General features: G+C 42.5%; 1 protein-coding gene across 2 annotated transcripts in view; it reads left to right on the top strand.

Moving 5' to 3' along the window:
• LOC125431845 (mitochondrial intermediate peptidase) overlaps positions 1 to 24,312 on the top strand; it is a 75,206-nt gene that overhangs the window by 40,654 nt on the left and 10,240 nt on the right. For both annotated transcript variants that reach the window (XM_048495013.1, XM_048495014.1), the window contains exons 16-18: positions 4,169 to 4,288; positions 20,717 to 20,838; positions 23,295 to 23,368. In XM_048495013.1, the coding sequence (XP_048350970.1) occupies positions 4,169 to 4,288; positions 20,717 to 20,838; positions 23,295 to 23,368 (316 nt within the window). The remainder of the gene's footprint in view (positions 1 to 4,168; positions 4,289 to 20,716; positions 20,839 to 23,294; positions 23,369 to 24,312) is intronic.

The following is a 24,312-nucleotide window of genomic DNA, read 5'->3' as shown; positions in this document are numbered from 1 at the left end:
ATATTTATTTTCTGATGTTTATTTTAATGAAATGTACACCCAGTTTGCATTATGGCTCTCAGATGACTGAGATAGCTTTTACACTACCAATTTCTGGTTATGTTAGCCAGTGAATTAAATAATTAGAGCTACTGCCTGAATGAATGGGAAAGTTACCTGATAAACCCTCTTGTCGTGCCCCACCCCCTAGCTACACGAAATATTTCTTGATAGAAATTGGTGGTCCAAGGGAGAAAGCAGTAATGCTACAGTAGTGCAGTCAACCTTAAAGGTGTATGCCAGTTCATACCTAGTTCATATTTCAGGTCAATTCAGTTCTTGTTTGCTGAAATATTGCTGGGTGGAAATGCAGGCACCCTGCTAAGGCTGATCACAAGACTTACCCAGAGGTCAGTAACTGGGTGGATTGCCACATGAAAACATGGGTGGTGCTTGTAATTATTGTTACTATTTAGACTTTGAACCCTAACTAAGAGTTACCTGGATAACCAATGAAGGCAAGGTTTTGCATCATCTCACAAATATCCCCTGGACTCAATTTTTGCAGGACCTTCAAAGAGATTTACAGAAAGAAGTAGTAAGCACATTGAATAGTACCTGCAGATCTTTGCTATAGCAAAAGCATACCTGAAGGAACCCTCCTTTGATCCTGAGAACCTAATGGAGTATAAAGGAGAAAACTGAATATTATGCAAAATCTATGCCTTTCAACGATTAAAAGTAGTACTTAAACAGGCCTAGGGATCATAGTAGGACTCAAGGTGCTGATTTAATGTGCTTCTGCTAGCCAGTTGCTTTCACCCACCAGTGACCCTAATTGTCTGTCTCCTGCTTCCCTGATCAATCACAGATGTGTTATCATGCATTGTTCATGCTGGTTCACACATTACTGATTTGGCAGTTGCAGGAACCACTTGCATATCTGTACACCAGGAAAGCTGGAATGTGTAAAGCTTGCTGATCTTGCCTTGCAACCAGATTTATCTGTTGGCATGTGTACATAGATGTGACAAAAGTGTGAACTTCTGCAGAGAGAAAAGTAAACATTTTAGCTAACGTACATATCCGTGTTTGTGGAATCTTAAAGGATTTAGTCCTTAGTTGTATATCGTTCATGACTGTGGAGCTTCATTTCTAGTTAGCTGTTATTTTCACTGAGGTGTCTGCAAATCCACATAAAATGTAATTCGTGAACCCGCTTTTACTTGAGATATTTTTGCCCAATACGCATGTATTTTCCAAAGTTTGCAGAGCTTATACATGGTGGGACAAGATCCTTATCCATCCACTGGTTCATCTTGAAGTCTGCCTAATGTCTGTGATTAGCAACATTGAAATGGGGCCTCTGTTCCTAGAGCACAGGCGTCAAACTCGCGGCCCTCCAGATGTTATGGATTACAGTTGCCATCATCCTTTGCCAGCATGATGCTGGCAGGGGATGATGGGAACTGTAGTCCATAACATCTGGAGGGCCATGAGTTTGACACCTATACCCTAGAGTCTAACGCAGTGGTTCTCAACCTGGGAGTCGGGACCCCTTTGGGGGTCGAACGACCCTTTCACAGGGGTCGCCTAAGACTCTCTGCATCAGTGTTCTCCATCTGTAAATTGGATAAATGTTAGGGTTGGGGGTCACCACAACATGAGGAACTGTATTAAAGGGTCACAGCATTAGGAAGACTGAGAACCACTGGTCTAACGCATATGTGCTTCAATTACATGATAGTTATTGATCAAAATTAGGCCTATGTTTGAGATGGGAATGTGCATGCTGGTACAGGAAGGACAATCACACATTGTTAGAGCTTGTGAATCTCCCCATTTTGTGCCTGCTGCATTTAAAACACACTGTCCGGGAAAGGACTGGTGCCTTATAGCCCGACATGAAGACTCAGTATGGCTTAGTCACTTTCTCTCTTGGCAGACTTAGCAATGTCCTCAACACGATGCTATCACTGCAAATTGCAGGGTGGCTAGGAAATATGCCTAGGTCACCCACCTCATCCCACACAAAGGAAGGACAGTCTGAAACATAGCTGTGGCTACATGTCTGTCTCCTCCAAGCCGCTGCAGGATATCAAGGCTTAGATAATTATATCCATAAATTCTTAGCTATTTCCACTTCAGTTCTCTCCAAACCCACAGTTAGACTGGGAATATGTGGAATCCCAAATGCACAATAGAGGCAGGAGGAGGGAGATTTCATTTTGGATGTTTATATCCATTTTTTAAAAATACACAGCGGACATATTGGAGGAAGGGACGGGAGCACAGATCTTAGATTACTTACTTCGGCGGGTTCCGCATGGGCCAAAAACAGCAGTGTGAAAACGGTGTAAAATGGTTTAAAACAGTGTGAAAGGGGTGCTGTGTGGTTTCCGGGCTGTATGGCCGTGTTCTAGCAGCATTCTCTCCTGACGTTTCGCCTGCATCTGAAGATGCCTCTGAAGATGCCAGCCACAGATGCAGGCGAAATGTCAGGAGAGAATGCTGCTAGAACACAGCCATACAGCCTGGAAACCACACAGCACCCGAGTGATTCCAGCCATGAAAGCCTTCGACAATACAGTGTAAAAGGGTTTACACCATTTTCACACCGCTGTTTTCGGCCCATGCGGAATCTGCCTTTGAAACCGCAAAGTTTTCCGTGTCCTGGTTACATTAAATGTCTTGTGACTTATATTAATTTCTTATTCATAAGAACAAGCCAGCTGGATCAGACCAGAGTCCATCTAGTCCAGCTCTCTGCTACTCACAGTGGCCCACCAGGTGCCTTTGGGAACTCACATGCAGGCTGTGAAAGCAATGGCCTTCTGCGGCTGTTGCTCCTGAGCACCTGGTCTGTTAAGGCATTTGCAATCTCAGATCAAATATTCCTTTTATTGTTCTTTCTGTGGTCCTCCAGGATGCTGGGAACCCGAAGAATGGTGATGTTTCCTGGCAAGATCCTGCTGGGATGTTATGTGTTAAATCCCACTGAGCCTAGGACAAATACTTTGTAGTCAAGACTTGCAGTAGGAAGACCTTAGAGCATATCTTATTTGCCTGCTCTAGATTCACAGAATTTAGACCTAGCTTTTTTCTGAAGGTCCCAATTTTGGCACTCCTGTCATCTCCAAATTTCAAACTGAAGTATCTCCTGAACAATCAGGAGCCCAGGATACTGGAAATGGTGGCCAACTTCCTGGTCCATACATTGAAATAACTTTCTGGGCTCTCCCTTTTGTATAAATGATGCCTGTATATTCCTGATACTTCTACCAGCTGCATTGTTCTGTTTAATCCTATCTGGTGTATATATTTTCTTTCGTTTGATGCCTAATAAAGGTCGAGTTTGAGTTTGAGTTTGACTTGCAGTAGGAAGACGGTTCTTAAGGCAGCATGTCTGTGTCTGCCTGCAAGCCCTTTGCAGTGTTCTTTGAGTGGCAGAATGGGGCTGATGGATCCAGTGAAGACCTTGGTGCCTCCTCCCTTTCCTTGCCCTGCCATCTTGCCCTGTTTCTGTTAGTCCCAGTTATTGAAATAGGAATTTTTACTGGTGCAAGTGGTGGATCCTTGAATGTGTTGTGGAGTCCTTGTGAGACGGTCGTGCGAGATCCTAATGATGGGGGGAGAAGGGAGGGAGAAGAATCAAGGGTGCTTTTGTAACACAGTATTGGAAACATGTGTTTTCAAAGACAAAACAGCGACATTCACATGTGTAAGGGTTGGGAATATGAACTCATGAGCAGACTAACTCCTTCCTGCTTTAATCTACATGGTGTTCTTTTAGAGAAAAGCAACAGAATACATGGGTTGGATCTCATCTAAAACTTCCATGCAAGCAAGGACTTTACAAATGGAAACAGGAGTTCCTCCCCTGCCACATCCATGGCAGCTTGATATGGCTTCCAAAATGTTGCTTCTACAGGGATGGGACAACTCCAGAATATCATGAGGGGGGAGCTGGAAGTCTATTGCATGAGGAAATTGGCATAATTACCCCCCCCCCCTCAATGCGTGTGGATCTTTGTGACAGGTATCCAGTGTTATCTCATGCATTCTGTTTGGATTGGTTAAACCTGTGCTGAATGGCAAGATTGTGAACTGCAGCTGTGTGTGTATGTGTGAGTAATATACCCCGCACACACATATTATAATATATGGTGTATATACTTTGTCTGTCTAGGTCTTTTACGCTGTCTTGGACCAGATATACCATGGGAAACCTCCCCTAGGAAAGTCAACCACAGATATTTTAAAGGAAACACAAGAGAAATTTTATGGATTGCCATACGTTCCTAATACTGTGAGTATTGGTTTTCACTCAAAGCCATTTCTTAAATGTCAGAGTTCGGTCCTGTTTATACTTATACAGGTATAAGCTCTGTCAAATTGAACAGGGAATTAAATTCTATTTGCCGGGTGTACATAGGATAACTTGGATAACTGAGATCCCTTGGATAACTGAGATCTCCGTGTAATATAAACAGAATGAAAAAGATCTTGCAATAAAATATTATCAGGTTGCCGTCAGATATTCTACAGGCTTAGTGAAATGAATGTGCATAAATTTTCATGGACCTCACAAACAGAATTACATTAGTGTTGTATTCAGTTCTGTAGTTTTGATTAAAAACATGGTAGGAAGCCTATTAAAATTAATGAGAGCGAGTGGAGACGTGCAAAAAAAAATTTCACGGGTGGGCAGGATAAAGCAGAATCTTAATAATTGTTACCCTTTTACATGCTATATGGGCCTTTAGTTGTGTTACTTATTGTGAAGCCCAACTGCACTGCACACTGCCCTTGAATGCAAATATATTACTGGCTTGCTGTGTGTGCTCCATGTGGGGGAGACCCATTCTAGCCTGTCCAAAGAACAGCACAGCTACTGTTGCACATCCACCAGAGGTTTCGACTCAGGAGTTCCTGCTCCCAATGAGCCTGCCTGGTTATTTAACTGTTCAGCACGTGCTTCCTGCTGTGTTTCCTGTGCTTCCATCTTCTAACAGTGCTAGAATTGTCATCCATTTGCTGGCAACTCATGGGAGCTTCGGGGTGGGGCACTGGGATTATGATAGCATGATGCCACTTCTGGTTGGGTACCTAGAAGTGATGCAGCAATGAAAACCACAGAGCTTTTGAAAATGCCCGGAGTGGAGCAATGGCATCGTTTCCAGTTAGGTGGTGCCACATTTTGCCTCATTTTTTCCCCACGGCTCCTCCAGGGGTGGGTGGAAGTGGGAGACGTGACTGTCCCATGTGATGTCCCCACCTTCTCTGTCGTGGTGAATCTGCTGTAAAATGCCATTCTCCTTTGCCTCTGCCTATCTGTTACCTCCTCTGTTACATTTTAAGCATCATGAAAAAGGGTGTGTGTTTTTTCCCCTACCAGACTTCTGGTAATACGTAGCTATTTGTTATTTGTTCATTTATTTTTGTTTTGTGTTTCTCCTCTTGTTATATGGTCTTGCCTGGTTTCTGCTCATCTGCGTTTTGTATAATGGACTATTTTATCGTAAGCTGATGTTTATTGATTCTTCCAGTGTTATTGCATTTTTGTTGGTTCTTTTCGTAAACTAAATCAACAGCTACTTTATAGGGTGGCATGGACATGCTTTTACTTAAATAAATTAACAAGAAGCCTATCCCAGATGGCGAACTGCTTTCGCAACAGAGGGGAATTTCTCGAGAAGTTTCTGATAACACATGGGGTGAGGTGGGGGGAGGTAGAAATGGGGGTTGCCCTCATCTGAAAAGAATGCATCTGGGCACGCAGAAGGCCTTGGGTGAACCTAAATTGTGACCACAGCAGTGATGTGAAGCATAGAAAAAGTCACTTGCGTAACTACATCGAAATGAAAGGCTGCTGTTTTCTTTATTTTCCTAAACCCTAAAGTGCTGAGTCAACATACATTTTATACAAATGGCAGGAAGAAAGCTGCGTCTGTAATGCATAACTTCTAAACGTAGAAGGCTGAAGAGGGTCATTTCAAAATCCAATGCACTTTGTGGTCAATGTCACTCTTTCATTCAGATTTACAAACACAGGAAATTCAAATGCAGATTTTTAGAGTCATTTGTGAAAACATCCCTTAGTTTTGCGATGCTTGTAACTCTCTGCCTCTGTCAAAATGGAAAACCTTTTTGTTTATACAAAGTGGTATACCCCTGGATTAACGTTCATCTAGGTCTTCTTAAAGTGCCCTGTAAACTAGATTTTAAGAGACTGGCTGTAGGAAGAGGAAAATCATGAATGTGTAACAGCCCCTTTGTGGAATTTTCTGTAAATAGTTTGTGGTAGTATTTTATAGGATTGGTTTTATAAACTCAGCATTCATTGCAAAACCATAACAAAAGTGGGTACTTTGAAAACTAGCACAAGAGTCTTTGGGGTTTTTTTTTAATTAAAAAAAATTCTCTTAGGAAGAAAAAAATGGCAGATAATGGTCCCAACCCAGATAGTCACAGAAGATCCCATTAAAATCCATATATATTACAAATGCTTCTCCCCAATATCATGTCAAAGCTCATATAAGTGCTTCATTGGTTCTCACTGCACATTTGAAAACAAGGGACTGAGTAGCAATGTGTAATATAGCAATAAGGAGGCTGCTATTCACAGGAAAACCACATTCTTAGAAAAGATACAGATCTCAGATCCAGTCTTTGGGCACACCTTAAGCAGTTCTTTAGATCTTGGCCATTAGTGCAGATCTTAAATCAACACACACATACATCGTTTGAACCCCAAGATCTCCATGTATGAGTGAAGGACATTTCCATTTAGAGATGGATGTGTATATGTGAGAGAAATTCTTCAGTTTTCCTTTCAAACTCCTCTCACTGTCTACTCCAGAAGACTAGGGCACCTTTTTGCATGGGGCGCAGTGTGGCACAAAACGCTTCCCCCGGGGGGGGGGGCATAATCGAGGAGGACATCCAAAGACATAGAGCAGCAGCACCTTCCACTTGTTTATGAGGATTCACCAGGTCAGCTGTATAAGTTGTTCTAGGAACTTAGCATAAGAAAAGACCTGCATAGTGGCCAAGGCTGATCTTGTCTGCTGGTGCTGGTATTCAGAGGTTTGCTGCCTATGACTAGGGAGGTTCTCTTTAGCTACCATGAGCAGTGGCCATTGAGAGATCTATCTTCCATGAAGATAAGCAGGAGCAGACAATGGCAAACCACTATTGTATGTCTCTTGGTCTGAAAATCCAGTGGTCATCCATGTTGGCTGTGACTTGATGGCATGTACTAGTGTCTTTTTTAACAGTGAATTGCACAATTCAATTACTCACTGAGTAAAGAAGTTTTTTTTATTTTGTCCACCCTAAAACCTGTTGCATAAAGTTTAAATTTTTGTAATTTGTTTCAAATAAATATTTACTGGCTCCCTTATGAAGACATTTTAGATAATCAAATCATTTTTGTCTTACGAGATTGTATGCCAGTCTCCTCAGTGTATTTTTCTTTTAAAATTGTATATTTTTCACTACCTGTATAAATGTATTTATGGTGACTTGCAGCAATAAAAGAAAAATAATAAGCAGTAGAACAACACTTTATAGGTGAAACAGCAATCTGGAATAAAGAAATTTAAACTGAAATACTTAAACCACAAAGTAAAACAACCATGCAAACTGTTACAGACTGTATAAAGGATGCAATTTAGCTAAAAGCTTGGGAAAGACATGTTTTTGAATGTGATAGTAGATTTTGCACCAGGTGAGTTTGTGTGTGTGTGTGTGTGTGGGGGGGGGGGGATTCTGCACTAGGTTTGGTTCCACCACTTGGTTTTTGTCTTTGGCACATGCCCAGTTTGCCTCTCTGTCAGTGGAGATATCCAGAATGGGGTCTGGGAATAGTGAGATTAATTAGGAAGGCAGGCTGTTACATTAAAGCAAATGTGAGCTTTTGAAGTCCGGAATCTTCACTTGCCTACATGACACTTTTGAAGGTATGGATAACGAAGTAAAGAGTTTCAGAGCCATCTGAGTTGTGATGATAGGTTTGTCTTAAAAACAGCAGATAACATAAATTAATAATTCTGGGACCAGATGGTACCTCTCCAGAAACACCTAAGTGGCTAATTGCATGTTAAATTCCTTTCCTCTTCTCTAGTATAAACGACTGCAAAAATATTTATATTCCTTGTCTTGGCGGATTTATTTATGACTCGGTAATAAAAGCAGAGAAGTGTTATAAAGTGAAACCTTAGCCTCTTGTTTAACTCACTTTCCAAAATCTCAAGGGTTCTATTTTGTTTCTTTTTGTGTGTGTGTTTGTTTTTACTTTCCTGTTCCTGACTTTAAAATATCCCTTTGCTACATTGTTCTGAAAGATAATGTTATTAACAAGGAGCAGGATCCTGAAAACATCTCAGACAGCATTCAGTTTGAAATTATTGTAACGAAGATTAGAAAAGGCAATTAGGAATCCTTCAGTGATTGTTCATTAATATGCATTTTGGATATAGACGTCGTGTAATTTACGAATAAATAGTTCTTATCTCATAGTTATACATTTTTATTTTTGTTTCATTTTTACATTTATATTTCTTTTGCGTAAGTTTTTAGAAAGAAAGCCAGCATGGGATAGTGGTTAAGTTTAGCAGGACTCCAATCTGCTGGGTTCGATTCCCCATTCCTCCGCGTGAAGCCTGCTGGGTGACCTTGGGCCAGTCACAGTTCTCTCAGAACTACCTCAGCCCACATGGAGGCAGACAATTGCAAACAACCTCTGAACATCTCTTACCTTTTTAAAGAAAAGGCCACTTAGTTTTAAAGAAACCTTGAGAACTGTAAAGGAGAAACTTACCTCCAGTCCCATTTATGTGCCTCTAAGCCTCTCTCCCCACAAGCAGAGGTCTGACTTGAAGGTTTCAGTCTAAGAGACGGAGGGAACATCCTTTGGGAGGAGGTAACACTGTACTGTACTCCTCAGCTACCCTCAGCTCCAACACCTTGTGAAACCATTATTCAAGTGACCAACTTGATGTTTCCTTAGCAATCCCCAAGTTTCGTGTTCTTTGATTCATGCTACGTTCAGCAGAGGATGAGAGGGATCCTCTAACTACTGCAGGAGTCTACCACATACCGTGTAGTTGTGGACAAGTCTACATAGGGACCACCAAACACAGCACAGACACGAATCAAAGAACACGAAAGGCACTGCAGACTAATTCAGCCAGAAAAATCAGCATTAGCAGAACATATGATAAACCAACCTGGACACAGAATATTATTTCAAAACATGGAAATTCTGGACCCACTCTGACAACCACTATGTCAGACTACACAGAGAAGTCATTGAAATCCACAAGCACATGGACAATTTCAACAGAAAGGAAGAAACCATGAAAATGAACAAAGCTTGGCTACCAATGTTGAAAAACACTAGAGTCAAATCAGTGACTAATCAGCTCCACCCAAACACAGGATGACTATAAGCAGCAATACAGTCAAAGGGAACAAAGGACAGGCTACTTCTATTCAAATGGCCTCACCTAGTGACCTTGCTATCTCCATTGTTACTCACATGCTAATGGGTGGATACCACTCAACACATGTAAATCTAGCTTGCTAATTGCACCCTTTACTTGTTAACAGACAATGGTTCTTCCCCCACCCTGGACACTCCAACAGGTATATATACTCCACTTGGTTTCCTACTATCAGATCCTCTGAAGATGCCAGCCACAGATGCAGGCAAAACGTCAGGAGAGAATGCTGCTAGAACACGGCCATACAGCCCAAAAACCACACAGCACCCCAGTGATTCCAGCCATGAAAACCTTTGACAATACATTATAAGGCTTGGTTAACTAGACAAAGGCAAGCCCCCCCCCCCCCAAGTTGGTCAATGAACTTTATTATTTGCCTCAGGAGGTTTGGAAAGTCTGAAGGTCCCATTAGATAATGCAGCAGTGACAATCGTGATTCCAAATCTGGTTCTTTCAGTCAAGGACAGTAGTGTTCTGCTCAATCTAGTGATAGGATTCATACAAATTTTGAGGTGTGAGGCATAGTTCTGAGTTTGAATGAGATCCCTCTCCCTCTATTCAGAGTCTACCCATCGGTAGTGTCCAGCTTTTAATATCTGATTTTGGCCTTGTATAAGAAAGGGGTATCTAAGTATGCTCTTAGGATCTCTTCCTGTACTCTTCTTTCCCTATTACAAGTTCTGTTAGCATTAGAAGAAGAAGAGTTTGGATTTATATCCCACCTTTCTCTCCTGTAATGAGACTCAAGGTGGCCTACAAGCTCCTTTCCCTTCCTCTCCCCACAACAGACACCTTGTGAGGTAGGTGGGGCTGAGAGAGTTCCCAAGAACTGACTAGCCCAAGGTCACCTAGCAGGAATGTAGGAGTGTGGAAACACATCTGGTTCACCAGATAAGCCTCTGCCACTCAAGTGGAGGAGTGGGGAATCAAACCTGGTTCTCCAGATTAGAATCCACCTGCTCTTAACCATTACACCACGCTGGCTTTAGGTTGGAGAATACTTGGGATCCTGCACTGTTCAGGCACAAGCTGGGTTGTGTAGAGCAGGGGTGGCCAACCTATGGTACTCTAGATGTTCATGGATTACAGTTCCCAATTGGCCATGCTGGCAGGGGCTGATGGGAATTGTAGTCCATGAACATCTGGAGCACCATAGGTTGGCCACCCCTAGTGTAGAGAGTTCTCTCTGTCTCCATCACAGCCATGCCTGCTTGAAAGAGACTGAACTGGAGCAGGACATGGTCTATTGCCAGGCTGAGGAGCAACCCATTGCTCTTCTTTCCCCCTGAAAAAAATCAAAAGTTTACAAGACAAACAGAAATCTTGTGATCAAAACAGTCCATGTTATCCTCTCTTCTGGGTTATAAAACTGTTTAGGTTATGATTGCATGTAGAAGTGTTTTTTTAAAAAAAAATTAATCAGCTTTAATATTTCGAGCATCTGTAAAACATTGATCAGCAGGGGGTTGGCCAATGTTGCAGTGGACCAAATACGTTTTGGCATGGGAGGGACTTACATGCACTCGCCCAAGCATCAGAAGCAGGACAGAATCGCCTCGCATGCCATGCTCCCTGATGGGAGGTTGCGCAGGACTGGCATGTATTCCCTGTATTTGGAAGCCAAGCGCGGTTTCTGTCTGGGTGTCTCGGTGGGTGGATTCTGTTTCACCTTCAAGGTCTAGCAGATTGCCATCTTTGGATTGGGAAGAACTCTTGGCCAAGCAACCCTGGTCTGTATCATTTATTGACTTGACTTTCTTTTACAGCATGGCCAAGGCATGTGTTGCTGGTGTGATTCATCTTGTTCGTTCATGTTTGTGGTCATATGGCAGACATTAACGCGTTAGCTGTTGGGCGGGGACTTTTGGACTTAATAAACCTTTGCACCCACATAAGCCTTTCCCTGGATTTTTGTGTTGAATCAGCTTATAACGGTGACAGATTGGGCATGTTTTTAATGTTTTATGGTCCTCTGTACACCTACAGAGCCAAATCACTGGCCAGCAAAACTATTTCTTTAGCCTAACCGTGTAAGCGGAACCAGCCCTCTTGTCTGTTAGCGTAGCAGCACGAGGCTTTAGACTGGCTTCACAGTGTTGTTAAGCGGCCGTTGCAGACAGATAGGACAATGCCCAGATGCTGACTGGCGAGATATCAGTTACTTCCTGAAATCAGTGGACTAGGTACATTGAAAGTGATACTTCAAAACCCTTTTATGTGCTATTATTTTACAATTATGAAGAAAAATGGGGCAGCAATAACTCTATAAAGTTATAAAGAGCAACTAGGGTAAAATATTTCCTCATATTATAAAAATTATATATTTTAATTCCTGGAAATAACTAGGAAGTTTGTGATACAAGGTACTTCTGTGTATAAACATCAATGCAGATTAGTCATGTTGGGATAAAATATCACTTATGACTTAATAAGCTTTTCGCAGGCCAAACAAACCTGTTTGTGTTTAAACAGTTTCTTTTTTTTTATTGTATAGTTTGAAATTTCAATACATTTATTGATTGATTGATTGATTATATTTATATACCGCCTTCCCTCGGAGTTATACATTATACAATATATGCATTCTTGTTGACATATTCCAAACCATACTTTCCTCCCCTTTCCCCCCTCCCCCCCTCAATTTTCTTTCCCATTTATTTAAGTAAGCAGCAGTAAGTTCAAAGGACAAAAAATCCAAACTTCACATACACGCTACAAGGGTCAGTGCTATCAGTCACAGACCAGGAAAGGGATTTGGGTGTCTTAGTTGATAGTTCCATGGGAATGTCAACTCAATGCATGGCAGCTGTGAAAAAGGCAAACTCTATGCTGGGGATAATTAGGAAAGGAGTTGATAATAAAACTGCAAGGATTGTCATGCCCTTATATAAAGCCGTGTAATTACGAACCACACTTGGAGTACTTGTTCCAGTTCGCAGGTGGTAGCCACATCTCAAAAGGATACTCGAGAAGAGAGATAGAAAAAGAGATTCTGAGATTAAAGAGAGAACCTTGAGGATGATTGAGGGATTGGAGCACCTTCCTTATGAGGAGAGGCTGCAGCATTTGGGACTTTTTAGTTTGGAGAAAAGACGTCTGAGGGGGATATGATTGAAGTCTATAAAATTATGCATGGGATAGAAAATGTTGACAGAGATAAATTTTTATCTCTCACAATACTAGAACCAGGGGGCATACATTGAAAATGCTGGGGGGAAGAATTAGGACTAATAAAAGGAAACACTTCTTCATGCAACGTGTGATTGGTGTTTGGAATATGCTGCCCCAGGAGGTGGTGATGGCCACTAACCTGGATAGCTTTAAAAAGGGCTTGGACAGGTTTATGGAGGAGAAGTCAATCTATGGCTGCCAATCTTGATCCTCCTTGATCTGAGATTGCAGATGCCTTAGCAGTCCAGGTGCTCAGGAGCAGCAGCAGCAGAAGGCCATTGCTTTCACATGCTGCATGTGAGCTCCCAAAGGCACCTGGTGGGCCACTGCGAGTAGCAGAGTGCTGGACTAGATGGACTCTGGTCTGATCCAGCAGGCTTGTTCTTGTGTTCATTCTTTGTACTCTCTTCTCCCATATTTCTTCTTTGACTCCAATGTCTTTCATCCAGTCCACAAATTATGTCCATATCTTCCAAATGTCTCTCTGTTTCTCTTGCCATAAATTATTTCTTGCCATTATTTCAAAAATGTCCAGTTGTATTTGTTCCCATATATGCTCAAGCCATTTCAAAATAGCCCATTTCTTCTTATCTTTCCATCCCAATGCTATTACTGCAGGTGCAGCTCTTATCATCCTTTTATACATTAAACCACATTTTTAATCTATTTTTTTCTCCTCGATTATTCCTGTTTAAACAATTTCTGATTAATGTTGGAAGTCCATTCTTGAAAACTTTTGGAGATGTTCCTTTGAAATCAATAGGATTTGCTTCAGCATACAATGCTTTCAGTTTTGAATACATTGTAAATAATCTGGCTCTCCATAGAGTATATTTTTTTCATTCTGCCCTGTGCAGTAATTTTGTATAGCTCATATAATCTAAATGCATAACGCATAGAATCTAAACGAATAAAGTTTGTCATATTGCCTGTATCTATATTGTCGTTAAATAATTAATTTTGGAACTCTGAGATTGCAAAGAGCAGCTTCCTTTTCAGAAACAAGCGTCAGATGAATCCATTTTCACCGTTTCACCATTTTCCAGATTTATCTTGTGGTTGAGGGCAGGACAACTACCAGGAACTTTATCAAATTTAAAATATAAAAATGTGCCACTTCGGGCACATTATGCTTTATAGTCCCCTGTCATGGTTTTGGGGTTATACTGTGTGTTCAGAGACACTCCTTTGGAGAAAATTCCCTGTTCGCTAGCTTTGTTTCCTCCTTATCCATAGCTGCTTTGATGCTACTTTTTTTCTTTGTAAATTACCACATCTTTCTGGATGAGTTTCACAGGCAGCTGCAGTCTACCAGGAATCACTTTGTCCTAGTGAATAGGATGACACTCTCATTTTATCAGATTTGGCTACGCAGCAACAAGTGCACTCTGAGCCGATTTAGAGTGAGAGCAACGTTTCCTCCACAGGCAAATACTTTGCAAGATGTTTGAAGCAATCACTAATTTTATACAGAGGCACATCACATTCTCTAGTGGGGAACAAGCTCCCATTGCCCTCAGTAAGTTGGTGTTAAATTTCATGAAACTGAAAACTTTTCCCTTGAAAATCTTTCTCGTTTTAAAAATGGTAGCTCGGAACTTGATCCAGCGCTCTCTTAACATTTTATTTTAATTATTCCATCAAGATTTGATTAGCTCAGACTGCATTGATTAATTTTGTAGATCAGTCACGCACCCACATTTCTGTCTGTTGTGCAGGCAGGAACATGACCTGCAGATGGCATGTTACAGCCCCAAGGCTACGGTAGAGAATGTAGCAGTGTTTAGTAAACTCCTGGAATGCTTTCCTACAGCTTTTGCATGCCTTATTACATATCAGTACAAGATCAGATGGTGTCACTCAAGATTTCCATCCACTGGCTTGCAGCTTAGAAACTTGACCCCTTAGCAAAGTGGATTCTGTGGACGATGACTGGGGATTTTTCAAAAAGGTAAATGTGTAACATTAGATGATGTTTTATTGTTTAAAAAAATTAGACCCTTCAGTGATAGACTTAAGAAGGTTTTGGAACCAATTGTTCACACCCCTTAAAATGTTAAATCAGAAGCACAGTTTTAAGTTGAAAAATTGACTGCTGCAGATTCAGTTGATACATGATGTCTGCATATCAATTTATTGTGGTCTAGAATATACTATGTTCATGTGCTTTTGAAAACCTATTTCCCCCTTTCTTAGGGAAGCATCTTGGTACGGCTCTCAGGGGTAACTAATATTTCTTAAAATAGCAAACACATAAGATTTAAATAGTATATTACATTTTTGAATATTGATGCCTGAATTTCATAAATGCCTTTGGAATAGCGAGAACGTTGAGATTAAATTGAAAACATTGTTTTTGCCAAGTAACTGGAACCATTTTTTAGGCTTAGGAGGTCATTGCTAGAGGCTAGTGGGTTTCAAATATGTTGTTTTTCTTAGAGTTCGGTAGTATAGAAGTCTGGCCAGAAGTGAGAGATGAGAACACGACCAAATCCTATGTACTCAGTTCTTTAGACACCAGTTTACTGATTCCAGATAAGCTTCCTTCAGAGTGAATACGTTTGGGATTTCTGTTTAAACTTGAATATTTGGAAATGGTCAGTTGAAGTAAACAGGGCTTGTTTAGGGGTTCCTGGCAAACTCTCCTTTTAAACTTATACTGTCGTCTGGAATCCTCTGAACCCACCTCAGAGTTTGTGGTTTTATATCTGGTGGATGATACAGAGAGAAAAGCAGGTCCCTGAGGCTGTTTTATACAAGGAAAGTAGCAAAGAGGAGGAGATACAATCTCCTTTCATCTTTGCACCATGGTCCTGATTCAGGTTAGGCCCATGTATAGCCCATGGGAAGCACAGAGCTTCAAGGACTCCAATTTGACCCAATCCAGTGATGGATCCAAGGGAAAATGTATGTAATTAGGTCCACAATGACAGAACAGCTCAATTGTGATTTTTAAAAGCATTTTGATGATGATGATGATGATGATGATGATGATGTAGTAGTAGTAGTAGTAGTAGTAGTAGTAGTAGTAGTAGTAGTAGTCTGGCAGTATTGCTATAATATAAAAGCAAACCCACTTCCACCAGTGAAGCTGAGGTGAGGGTGGGGGGTTGATTCTTAATTACTACCATTAAAATTCTTCTACTGTCAGGAAAATCGGGACTGGTTTGCACCGACAATACAACTGCAGTGTTCTGTGTGAACAAACAAGGAGGAACGGGGTCCCTACATCTATGTCGAGAAGTCACACTCACCTGGGAGTGGGCTTTGCAGCACAATATTTTCCTGAGAGCCATCCGCAGAGTGGGTATGGAGAACACCCTAGTGGACTCCTTGAGCTGGGGGGCCCATGCACTTCACAAGTGGTCCCTCATCTCTGTCTACCTGAACCCCATCTTCGACGACTGGGAGTTACTGCTGATAGACGTGTTGGTTTCAGTGACCAACAGGAAATGTCAACAATTCTGCTTCAGAGCAGGGAGGGATGTGTCCTCTCTAGGAGATGTGCTCCAATTCCACTGGGGCATTTCAGTCCTTTACATGTCCCCCGCGTTTTCCCTACTGAACAAGATAGTTGCCAAGGTTCAGTCAAGCAGGCCAAACTGTGTCCTGATCACATCATACTGGTGCAGGCGACCGTAGTTGCCAGTACTGTTAAGACTGCCCAGAGGGGTGTTATTAAAGTTTATGTGGTTGGAATATTGGCCTTCCATTTCAGAGTGGATTTCTGTTCTCTATTTCCACACCTTTTCTCCAGACGTTTTTTGAAGGGGCTTAATAATCCATATCCTCTTGTCAAGGCTCAGGTTTCACAATGGATCTTCTCCTTGGTCTTGACACACCTGACCAAGAACCCTTTTGAACCTATGGCTACTTGCTCTTTGGAACATACTTTCCTGTAAAACAGCCATCCTAGTAGCCATTTCCTCCAGCAGAAGAAGAGGGGGGGCTTATAAGCCTTGCAACACGGCACGCCTTTTAGCAGATATTGTACAGATAGGATGGTCCTTGAGCCCTGTCTGATTTACCTACCAAAGGTGGTCTCACAATGCCATTTATCACAGGTCGTCATATTGTCTGTCTTTTTCCCCAAAGCACAGGTTGACCCTGAATGCACTTTACTCTCCATTGATGTGAGGAAGGCATTACTTTTTTATTTGAACACAACTGTGACATTCAGGATTGATGGCAATCTCTTTATTTGCTTTAAAGGCCAACATAAAGGCAAAAAAATGTCCTCCCAGGCTCTCTCTAGATGGGTATGCAGTACATTTGACCTATGCTTCAGCATGTCAGGAGTATAGGGGGAGAAAATGGCGCCCGGGGCAAAATGGCGCCCAGGCTCCACCTCCACCATCACCACCCCGCGGCCTTGCCACCCCTCACCTTCTCACCTTTTTCTGCCAGCTGAAAATGGGGCAGTCTGATGGGGCAGGGTGGGATGGGGTGAGGGGGGGAGTGGGAGGGGTCAGGGGTGCACAGCGCACCCCCCCAGCCACCTTATAGCTATGCCTCTGCAGCAAGTGTAGGCTGTCCTGACTCCATCTGGGCTCACTCCACTAGGGTCGCAGTCATCATCAGTTGCCTTCGCCACCTGAATGCACATTGCAGACATCTGCAGGGCAGCCATGTGGTCAAATCCTTCCATCTTTGACAAACGCTACTGCATGGACTTTGATGTTAGAAAAGAAGCAGCAGTTGAGAGAGCAGTGTTACAATCACTGTTTAAATTCACGCCCACCTAAGGTGCATGAGCGTCCTACTCTCCCAATGTGGAACTGCACATAAATACCACATCGATGAAAAAATTGAGTTGCACTTACCTGTAACTGTTGATCATCTAGTGGCCTTTTGTGCAGGCACACATCCTTCCTGCCTACCCCGCTGTGGTTTGTTATTTAAAAGTGATTGGATAATGAGCCTCTGGCTATCTTTACTTGATATCTGTAATGTCAGAAAGAGAACCGAGGGATGCATTCTCTTTCCCCTTTCTATCATGTGATATCTAGGCAGGACAGCAGTAGCATATCTCAAGGGCCAGAAGGGTCTTGAACCCCGGGCACTACTTCTGGGGGGTGCCCTTTGCAACTGTGCTCCATCCCCCCAACTCCTTGTACGGGAGCGCAGTTGAAGGCCAGCAGTCAGGGCTTGCCCACTCGCAGTCCCCATGTGGAGATTGCAAATGAGGCTAGCCAGGCTTGCCCTACCCCCAGTTTCATGTGGAGGTTGAGTGGGCCTCACTCGATCTCCCTGTGGAGATGAGAGCAGCAAAGGCCGGTTTGAGCCTGGCAGCTTAGAGCTAGATCCAGGCCTGGCCTCAGCCAAGCTCAGTCTGAAACCAGCTGTTCTCCATCCCTCTAGGACTCTAGGTGTATACTGTTGACTCCGCCCCCAAGCTCCACCTGACTGGAGATGGAGCTTGGGGGCAGAGCCAACCATATAAAGCTTGAGGTTACAGAGCAACCGGTTTCAGTCCGAGCGTGGATAGGACCAGGCTTCAACAGGCCCCTGCTGCTTCAACTGCCATGTGGAGGCCAGGCATGGGGCCAGCCCCACATCCAACCTCCACAGGGAGAGCTGGCTCACCCCATTCGTTCTTTCAATTGCACCCTGTCTGGCGGGGCGTAGTTGTGGCAGGTGAGTGCCATTTTAGGGAAATGGGAATGGGAGACTCCGCCTAGTTTGGGAGGGTGAAGCGCACTCAGCTTCACAGATCTTTCTAGAAAAGCTTGTTAAAGGTCTCTGCAGCACCCCTGTGCATGCACAGTCCATGTGTGCCTACACAGAAGACAGTTAGATGAACAGCCGTTACAGGCAAGTGCTTCTTTTGTTATGGTTAATCTGTAGCTTTTCAAGGTGACTCTTGAAGTTCTGAGACAATACTATCGACTACTGATTATCCTTCTCCCTTAAGACATTTTAAATGTGTTTTGTTCAGTTGCTTACAGTGAAAGAACAAATGTAAAAAATTCAGTGTAAAATATCGTTGCCAAAAGCTGTACTTGTCTGTGTATAGAATAATTTGGCATGAAATAAGTTTCAAATTCAAGTTTGGGATAAATGTAAATTTAGGAGACACATTAGGATACAATTGAAATTTTGCTATTACGACTATATTTAATTTAAAAGCCAGAAGGCCTTTTAATTATTAGGTCTATGTTTGTGTTTGTTTTTTTAATGTAGCTGTAACAGTTACAGGAAGACTCTAGTTGCTTAGTGACATGGCACAAAATGTATTTTATGTACTAAGAAAAAATGCAACCCCTTGTTCTGGAAGTTATTTGATTGATACTGTTTAGTTTCTGTGTCCTGCTTAGTTAAGAGAGTCAGCGTGATGTAGTGGTTAAGAGCAGGTACACTTTAATCTGGAGTACTGGGTTTGATTCCCCGCTCTGCCACTTGAGCTGTGGAGGCTTGTCTGGTGAACCAGATTAGCTTGTGCACTCCAACACATGCCAGCTGGGTGACCTTGGGCTAGTAACAGTTCTTTGGAGCTCTCTCAGCCCCCCCTCCCCCCAGGGTGTTTGTTGGAAAATTTTAAAAAGAAATACATGACGGAATCCAGAAAAAAATTAAAATTTACTATGGAAGCCAAGAGTATGCTGTTGGGCATTCTGCCCAAAATATTCCAAAAATGCAAAGAATGTTTATGCGAAAACAGCTTTATGAAGGTCCCAAATGCAGCGTATAAATGTATTAAGTCAGACAATGTCCAACACATTTTAAGAACCGTCCTTTTTTTAATAAAAATTGAGCTGCTTTCCTTTGCTGTGATTCATCTTGATAATTACCAGTAAGCTATGTCAAGCCATTCTAATCTGCCTTCATTATTAGAGATAAAATACTCAGGCTCTGTGGTTGCGATTTCCTTGTTTCCACTTCAGATTAAATGGAAATTTAACAAAACAAGCCATTTAAGTGAAGACCCAGTCACTTTCCATAGTGTTTAATTGTACAAGTTTGAAGCAGAAGTGTGGTAACTTTCATCCTAATAATACTTTCATATTGTCGAAGGCTTTCACGGCCGGAATCACTGGGGTGCTGTGTGGTTTCCGGGCTGTATGGCCGTGTTCTAGCAGCTTTCTCTCCTGATGTTTCGCCTGCATCTGTGGCTGGCATCTTCAGAGGATCTGCTGAAGATGCCAGCCACAGATGCAGGCGAAACATCAGGAGAGAATGCTGCTAGAACATGGCCATACAGCCCGGAAACCACACAGCACTCCAATTCTTTCATATTATTGGCACAAATCCGATGGGCTCTCAATTCAAATTTCATACTTCTGAAAAGCCAGCAGTTAGAGAAGCCGCTTTAAAGTCACAACACAAAACCAAGGATGACTCATCCTCCCCCTGACAGTGGATGGACAAATCATTACACAGAATTACACAGAGAGATTATCTGTTATAAATATAGAAATACACCTGTGAAGAACCAAACACTGCGTATGTGTCTCTTCTCCCTCTGAGTTTTTACTTTGGCAGGTGAGACGCCACTCTTTAAAAAGTAGCAAGGACATTTCTGTATGTAATTTTGGTTTTGGCACATAATTGCCAGCTTACCTTTTCCAGGTGCAACATTGCAGGTGCCCATACGGGAAATAAAATACAGTGGCACTTGTAACATATAAACTGTGGTTTTCCTTCAATCCCTCAAAAGCAACAATATAGATAAATAATAAGCAGCACCTGTGATAAAAGAGTCAGTTCATTTTTAAATGCTTCCCCAGTTTAACAAGTTCCTGATAGTTGACATAGTATAAGGCACAGGTGTCAAACTCGTGGCCCTCCAGATGTTATGGACTACAGTTCCCATCATCCCCTGCCAGCATGATGATGGCAGGGGATGGTGGGAACTGTAGTCCATAACATCTGGAGGGCCGCGAGTTTGACACATATGGTATAAGGCATTGCTGTTTTGTGGGAAACGCTAGTTTGGAGTGCTTTGAAGAACACCTAATTTCAAATCTAGTGTTATGTAAGTTGTTGCTCTGGTTGCAAAATATTGTGAAGAATGTTAAGGACACATGGTTTGTTTGTTTGTTTGTTTGTTTCTCCAGGCTTGGCAGCTGAGATTCAGCCATCTTGTGGGTTATGGTGCCAAGTATTATTCCTATCTCATGTCTAGGGCTGTGGCATCCATGGTATGGAAACAGTGTTTTGCGCAGGATCCATTCAACAGGTACAAAAATTTAAAAAGCACGGTATTGTGTATTTTTTTTAAAGTAAAGATACATATTGTGAAGCATTCCTGCCTCATCTTTCACCTCATGATAACATTTTCTTCAAATGAGTGGTAAAATATAACAAAACAGCACCTCTTTACCATGTCTGGATTCGAAGAGGGTGGACAAGTAAGTGTGGTTCATTTTATAAAGGCACAAATGCACGCGTTCTCCACCTGCATATATGAGAAGATGAGATTCAGAAGATAGCAGGAGCCACCCAGTAGCAGAGACTACTGTCATCCCCTTACTTGCTTGTACAAGATTGCGCTTGTACCGGTTGCCATCTTGAAATAGCTGAAGTGGAATGGGAAGCAGAGGTGGTGGGGTGCTCTGGAGTCGCAGGACAACGGTAGAACCACAAATGGACCATTGCTTCACTGTTGCTACTTCAGAATCATTGATAGTGACAAGGCTTCATTTTCTGGGGTGGGCAGTGTCGGTGAGATTCAGCCAGAGGTGGTTTTTGCCATTGATGGGTTCTGTGCAGCAACCCTGGACTTCCTTGGTGGTCTCCATCCAAGTATTAACCAAGACCAACCAAGCTTAGTTTCTGAGATCTGACAAAATCAGGCTAGGCTGGGCCATCCAGCTCAGGGCTCTGCTTCCTACTGGAGTGCTTTCCCCCCTTCTGAAAACCTGACAGATTGCTTTTAGAATAGGCTTTTAATGAATTCTTTAGTTCAGCAGCTTCACCCACTGCTGCCATGACATCACCACAAAGGTTCAGCCTGGTGGAAGGCCCCACTGCAGCAAACTGTTAACATCACTTCAGACTATCTGGAATGGGACTGGGAACCTCCTGACCTGTGGTGACTTGTGGTTATGAAGAGAGAACCGGCTTTGCTTACTGTATAAACTCGTGTATAAGCCGAGGCACCTAATTTTACTACCAAAACCTGGGAAAACGTATTGACTCGCGTATAAGCTGAAGGTGGGAAGCCGGGAGGCAGAGGGAGCTCCTTATTTGGGCAATGACATCAGGGGGAGTCACTGCCCAAATAAGGAGCTCCCTCTGCCTCCAGGGTTTGAGGAAGCCCAGCCAGCCAGGGTTCCCCTTCACCCTCCGAGAAGGGCAGCAACAAGCGGCTTGTGCAGCCGCAGGGAGGTCATCCCGGCCACGCCCCCAGCCTCGGCAGAGGCTTGAAGAACCGGCTGGTAAGCAGTGACTCGTGTATAAGCCGAGGGGGCATTTTTCAGCCTTAAAACAGGGCTGAAAAACTCTGCTTATATGCGAGTATATATGGTATTTGCTAATGCTACAGTATTTTTCTAAGGGTCCCAAGATATATATTTTATAGTGTAGTTTTATAGACCTTTAATAGATCTATAAAACTACACTATATTCCACTCAGCTGCTAGATCATTGTTTTAATTATTCTGCTGCTATTCTGATATTTTAAAATCTGTATTGTAAATATTGTTGTAGATATGTTGTTGCTTAAATATGTTTCTTAAACAGTTGAGGGAACATGTATATGTTTTGGGTCAGGCAGGTAAAGAATTCTGAGAGCAGACTGGGACAGGAAGTGAGTACTTCCCTGCCCATGAAGGATGCCTGCAGTGTACATACAGGGTCCGTTTCTCTTGCTACAACAGTTGGGAGGGGGAGGAGGAGATCCCTTGTGTGACTGCAACATATGTTGTTTTCCAAATTCTGGAGGCAGAATGGGATTCCCTGACTTTACTCTTGACATAACACGGATAAGGAGACTTTACAGCTGCCTCAAATGCCGAATTGCTTACAGCTGTGCAGTTGTAAAGAGACATGTGTCAATCACTGGCCCCTTTTAATCCCATTAACTCATCCCAGGATTTGTCTAGGACACACATTGCTGTCCTGTGCAAAATTGAATCACATCCTGTGACTGTTGGCATATTAGAACTGGCGTAAGACATTGCCTTCTTTTCTCCACTGACTGCTTTAGTGTATAAAAGGGGGTCTTTTTGTCCTGAAATATATGTTTATAATTTTGTAAACAATAACATAAGCATGCTGTACCTTTTCTACATAGCACAAGAAAATTATATCATGGGTGGGCAAGTACACAGCGTGTAACAGACTTTTCTCTGTGATACACCTCTGAAGATGCCAGCCACAGATGCAGGCGAAACATTAGGGACAAGATCTACCAGACCACGGCCACACAGCCCGGAAAACCCACCAAAATCTGTTGCCTTTGTTTTGCTGTTTTTAAAACCACTGGCAAAGGAAAGGGTCCTCATTCTGTCAAGCTTGTTTTGATTCTGCGTACATTAATAAATGGTGTGGGGGTTTTTTTGAATGGTCACATGATTTCAAACTGGATCTTTATCTATGTAGTTTGTACTTGGAAGCTGGAGGTAGGCCTCACAAGAAACTGAACTGGTTGTGTGTTCAGGTGACTCTAACCATACCCATCTCTTCCTTCAGGGCAATGGGTGAACGTTATCGCAGAGAAATGCTGGCGCACGGTGGTGGAAAGGAGCCCATGCTCATGGTTCAAGGTAATTAAAATATTGCCACAGTGTTTTCTTCTGCGTGACTGGGTTTCTCCCAGTACAACTTTGGACAAAGATGGCTGGTTGCATTTTAACAGTACTAAACACACTTCCTATTGCGTCTTTTTGCTTTACATTTTAGGCAGCGTTTACTAAAGTGATGCACTCAGATATGAAGTGTCAGTTCTTAACATGCTTGCAATATCCTCACCCAAGAGATTTGTTTGGCACATTCTCTGTTCTAGTTTAGAATAATTTGACTTAGTCTGAGTGTGAGGTTCATTCTGCTGCTACATTGCTCTTTTCTTATTATTACTATTTAATTGTTCCAGGTAGAAATACCTACATCAGCCCTGTTTCGGCCTAGGAAACCATTTCCAACTCTGGGATTGTGTGAAATACAACAAACTCTCATGACAATAAATACCACAGGTTGCTTTCAAGTATATTTGAACCCTCATGCCCCTGGTTTGCACATACTCAGGGTTCCCACCTGACCTGGAATAAGTGTTCTTTGCTTTCGATAGAGGTTTCAGGGGGATGTTATTTACCAGATGATGTTATTTGCCTCATGCCATGAAAAGCTTTAGCTGTCTACATATTAAGCCTCTGTTAAAAGGACAGGACATTTTTCTCCAGGCCAGCTGGCAACCAGGCACACACCAGTGTTTAGACTCATGACATCTGCCACCTACTACGTTGTACGCAAATCCAGAAGAATGCCAGTGTGTCTGCTTCTTTCTGTGTTATGGTAGTCACCAGTCCTGCCATAAATCTAGTAATTACTGCCAGCTCTTTTTCCTTACCTCTCTAGTGGAGAAGTATGCAGGTGCATATGCTTGGGGCAGAGGCAGAGGTGAAATTTGCATTGAAAAATACAATTAAAAGCTGTTAGAGGGGAAGTGTCTGTCTGCTCGAAGGGGAAACTGAATGTGGAAGCCGACCCCTTG

Source organism: Sphaerodactylus townsendi, linkage group LG04 (genome assembly GCF_021028975.2).
Source record: "Sphaerodactylus townsendi isolate TG3544 linkage group LG04, MPM_Stown_v2.3, whole genome shotgun sequence".
NCBI classification, from domain to species: domain Eukaryota; kingdom Metazoa; phylum Chordata; class Lepidosauria; order Squamata; family Sphaerodactylidae; genus Sphaerodactylus; species Sphaerodactylus townsendi.
Note: the sequence above shows the minus strand (reverse complement) of the source record. Positions and strands in the feature narration are given on the sequence as shown.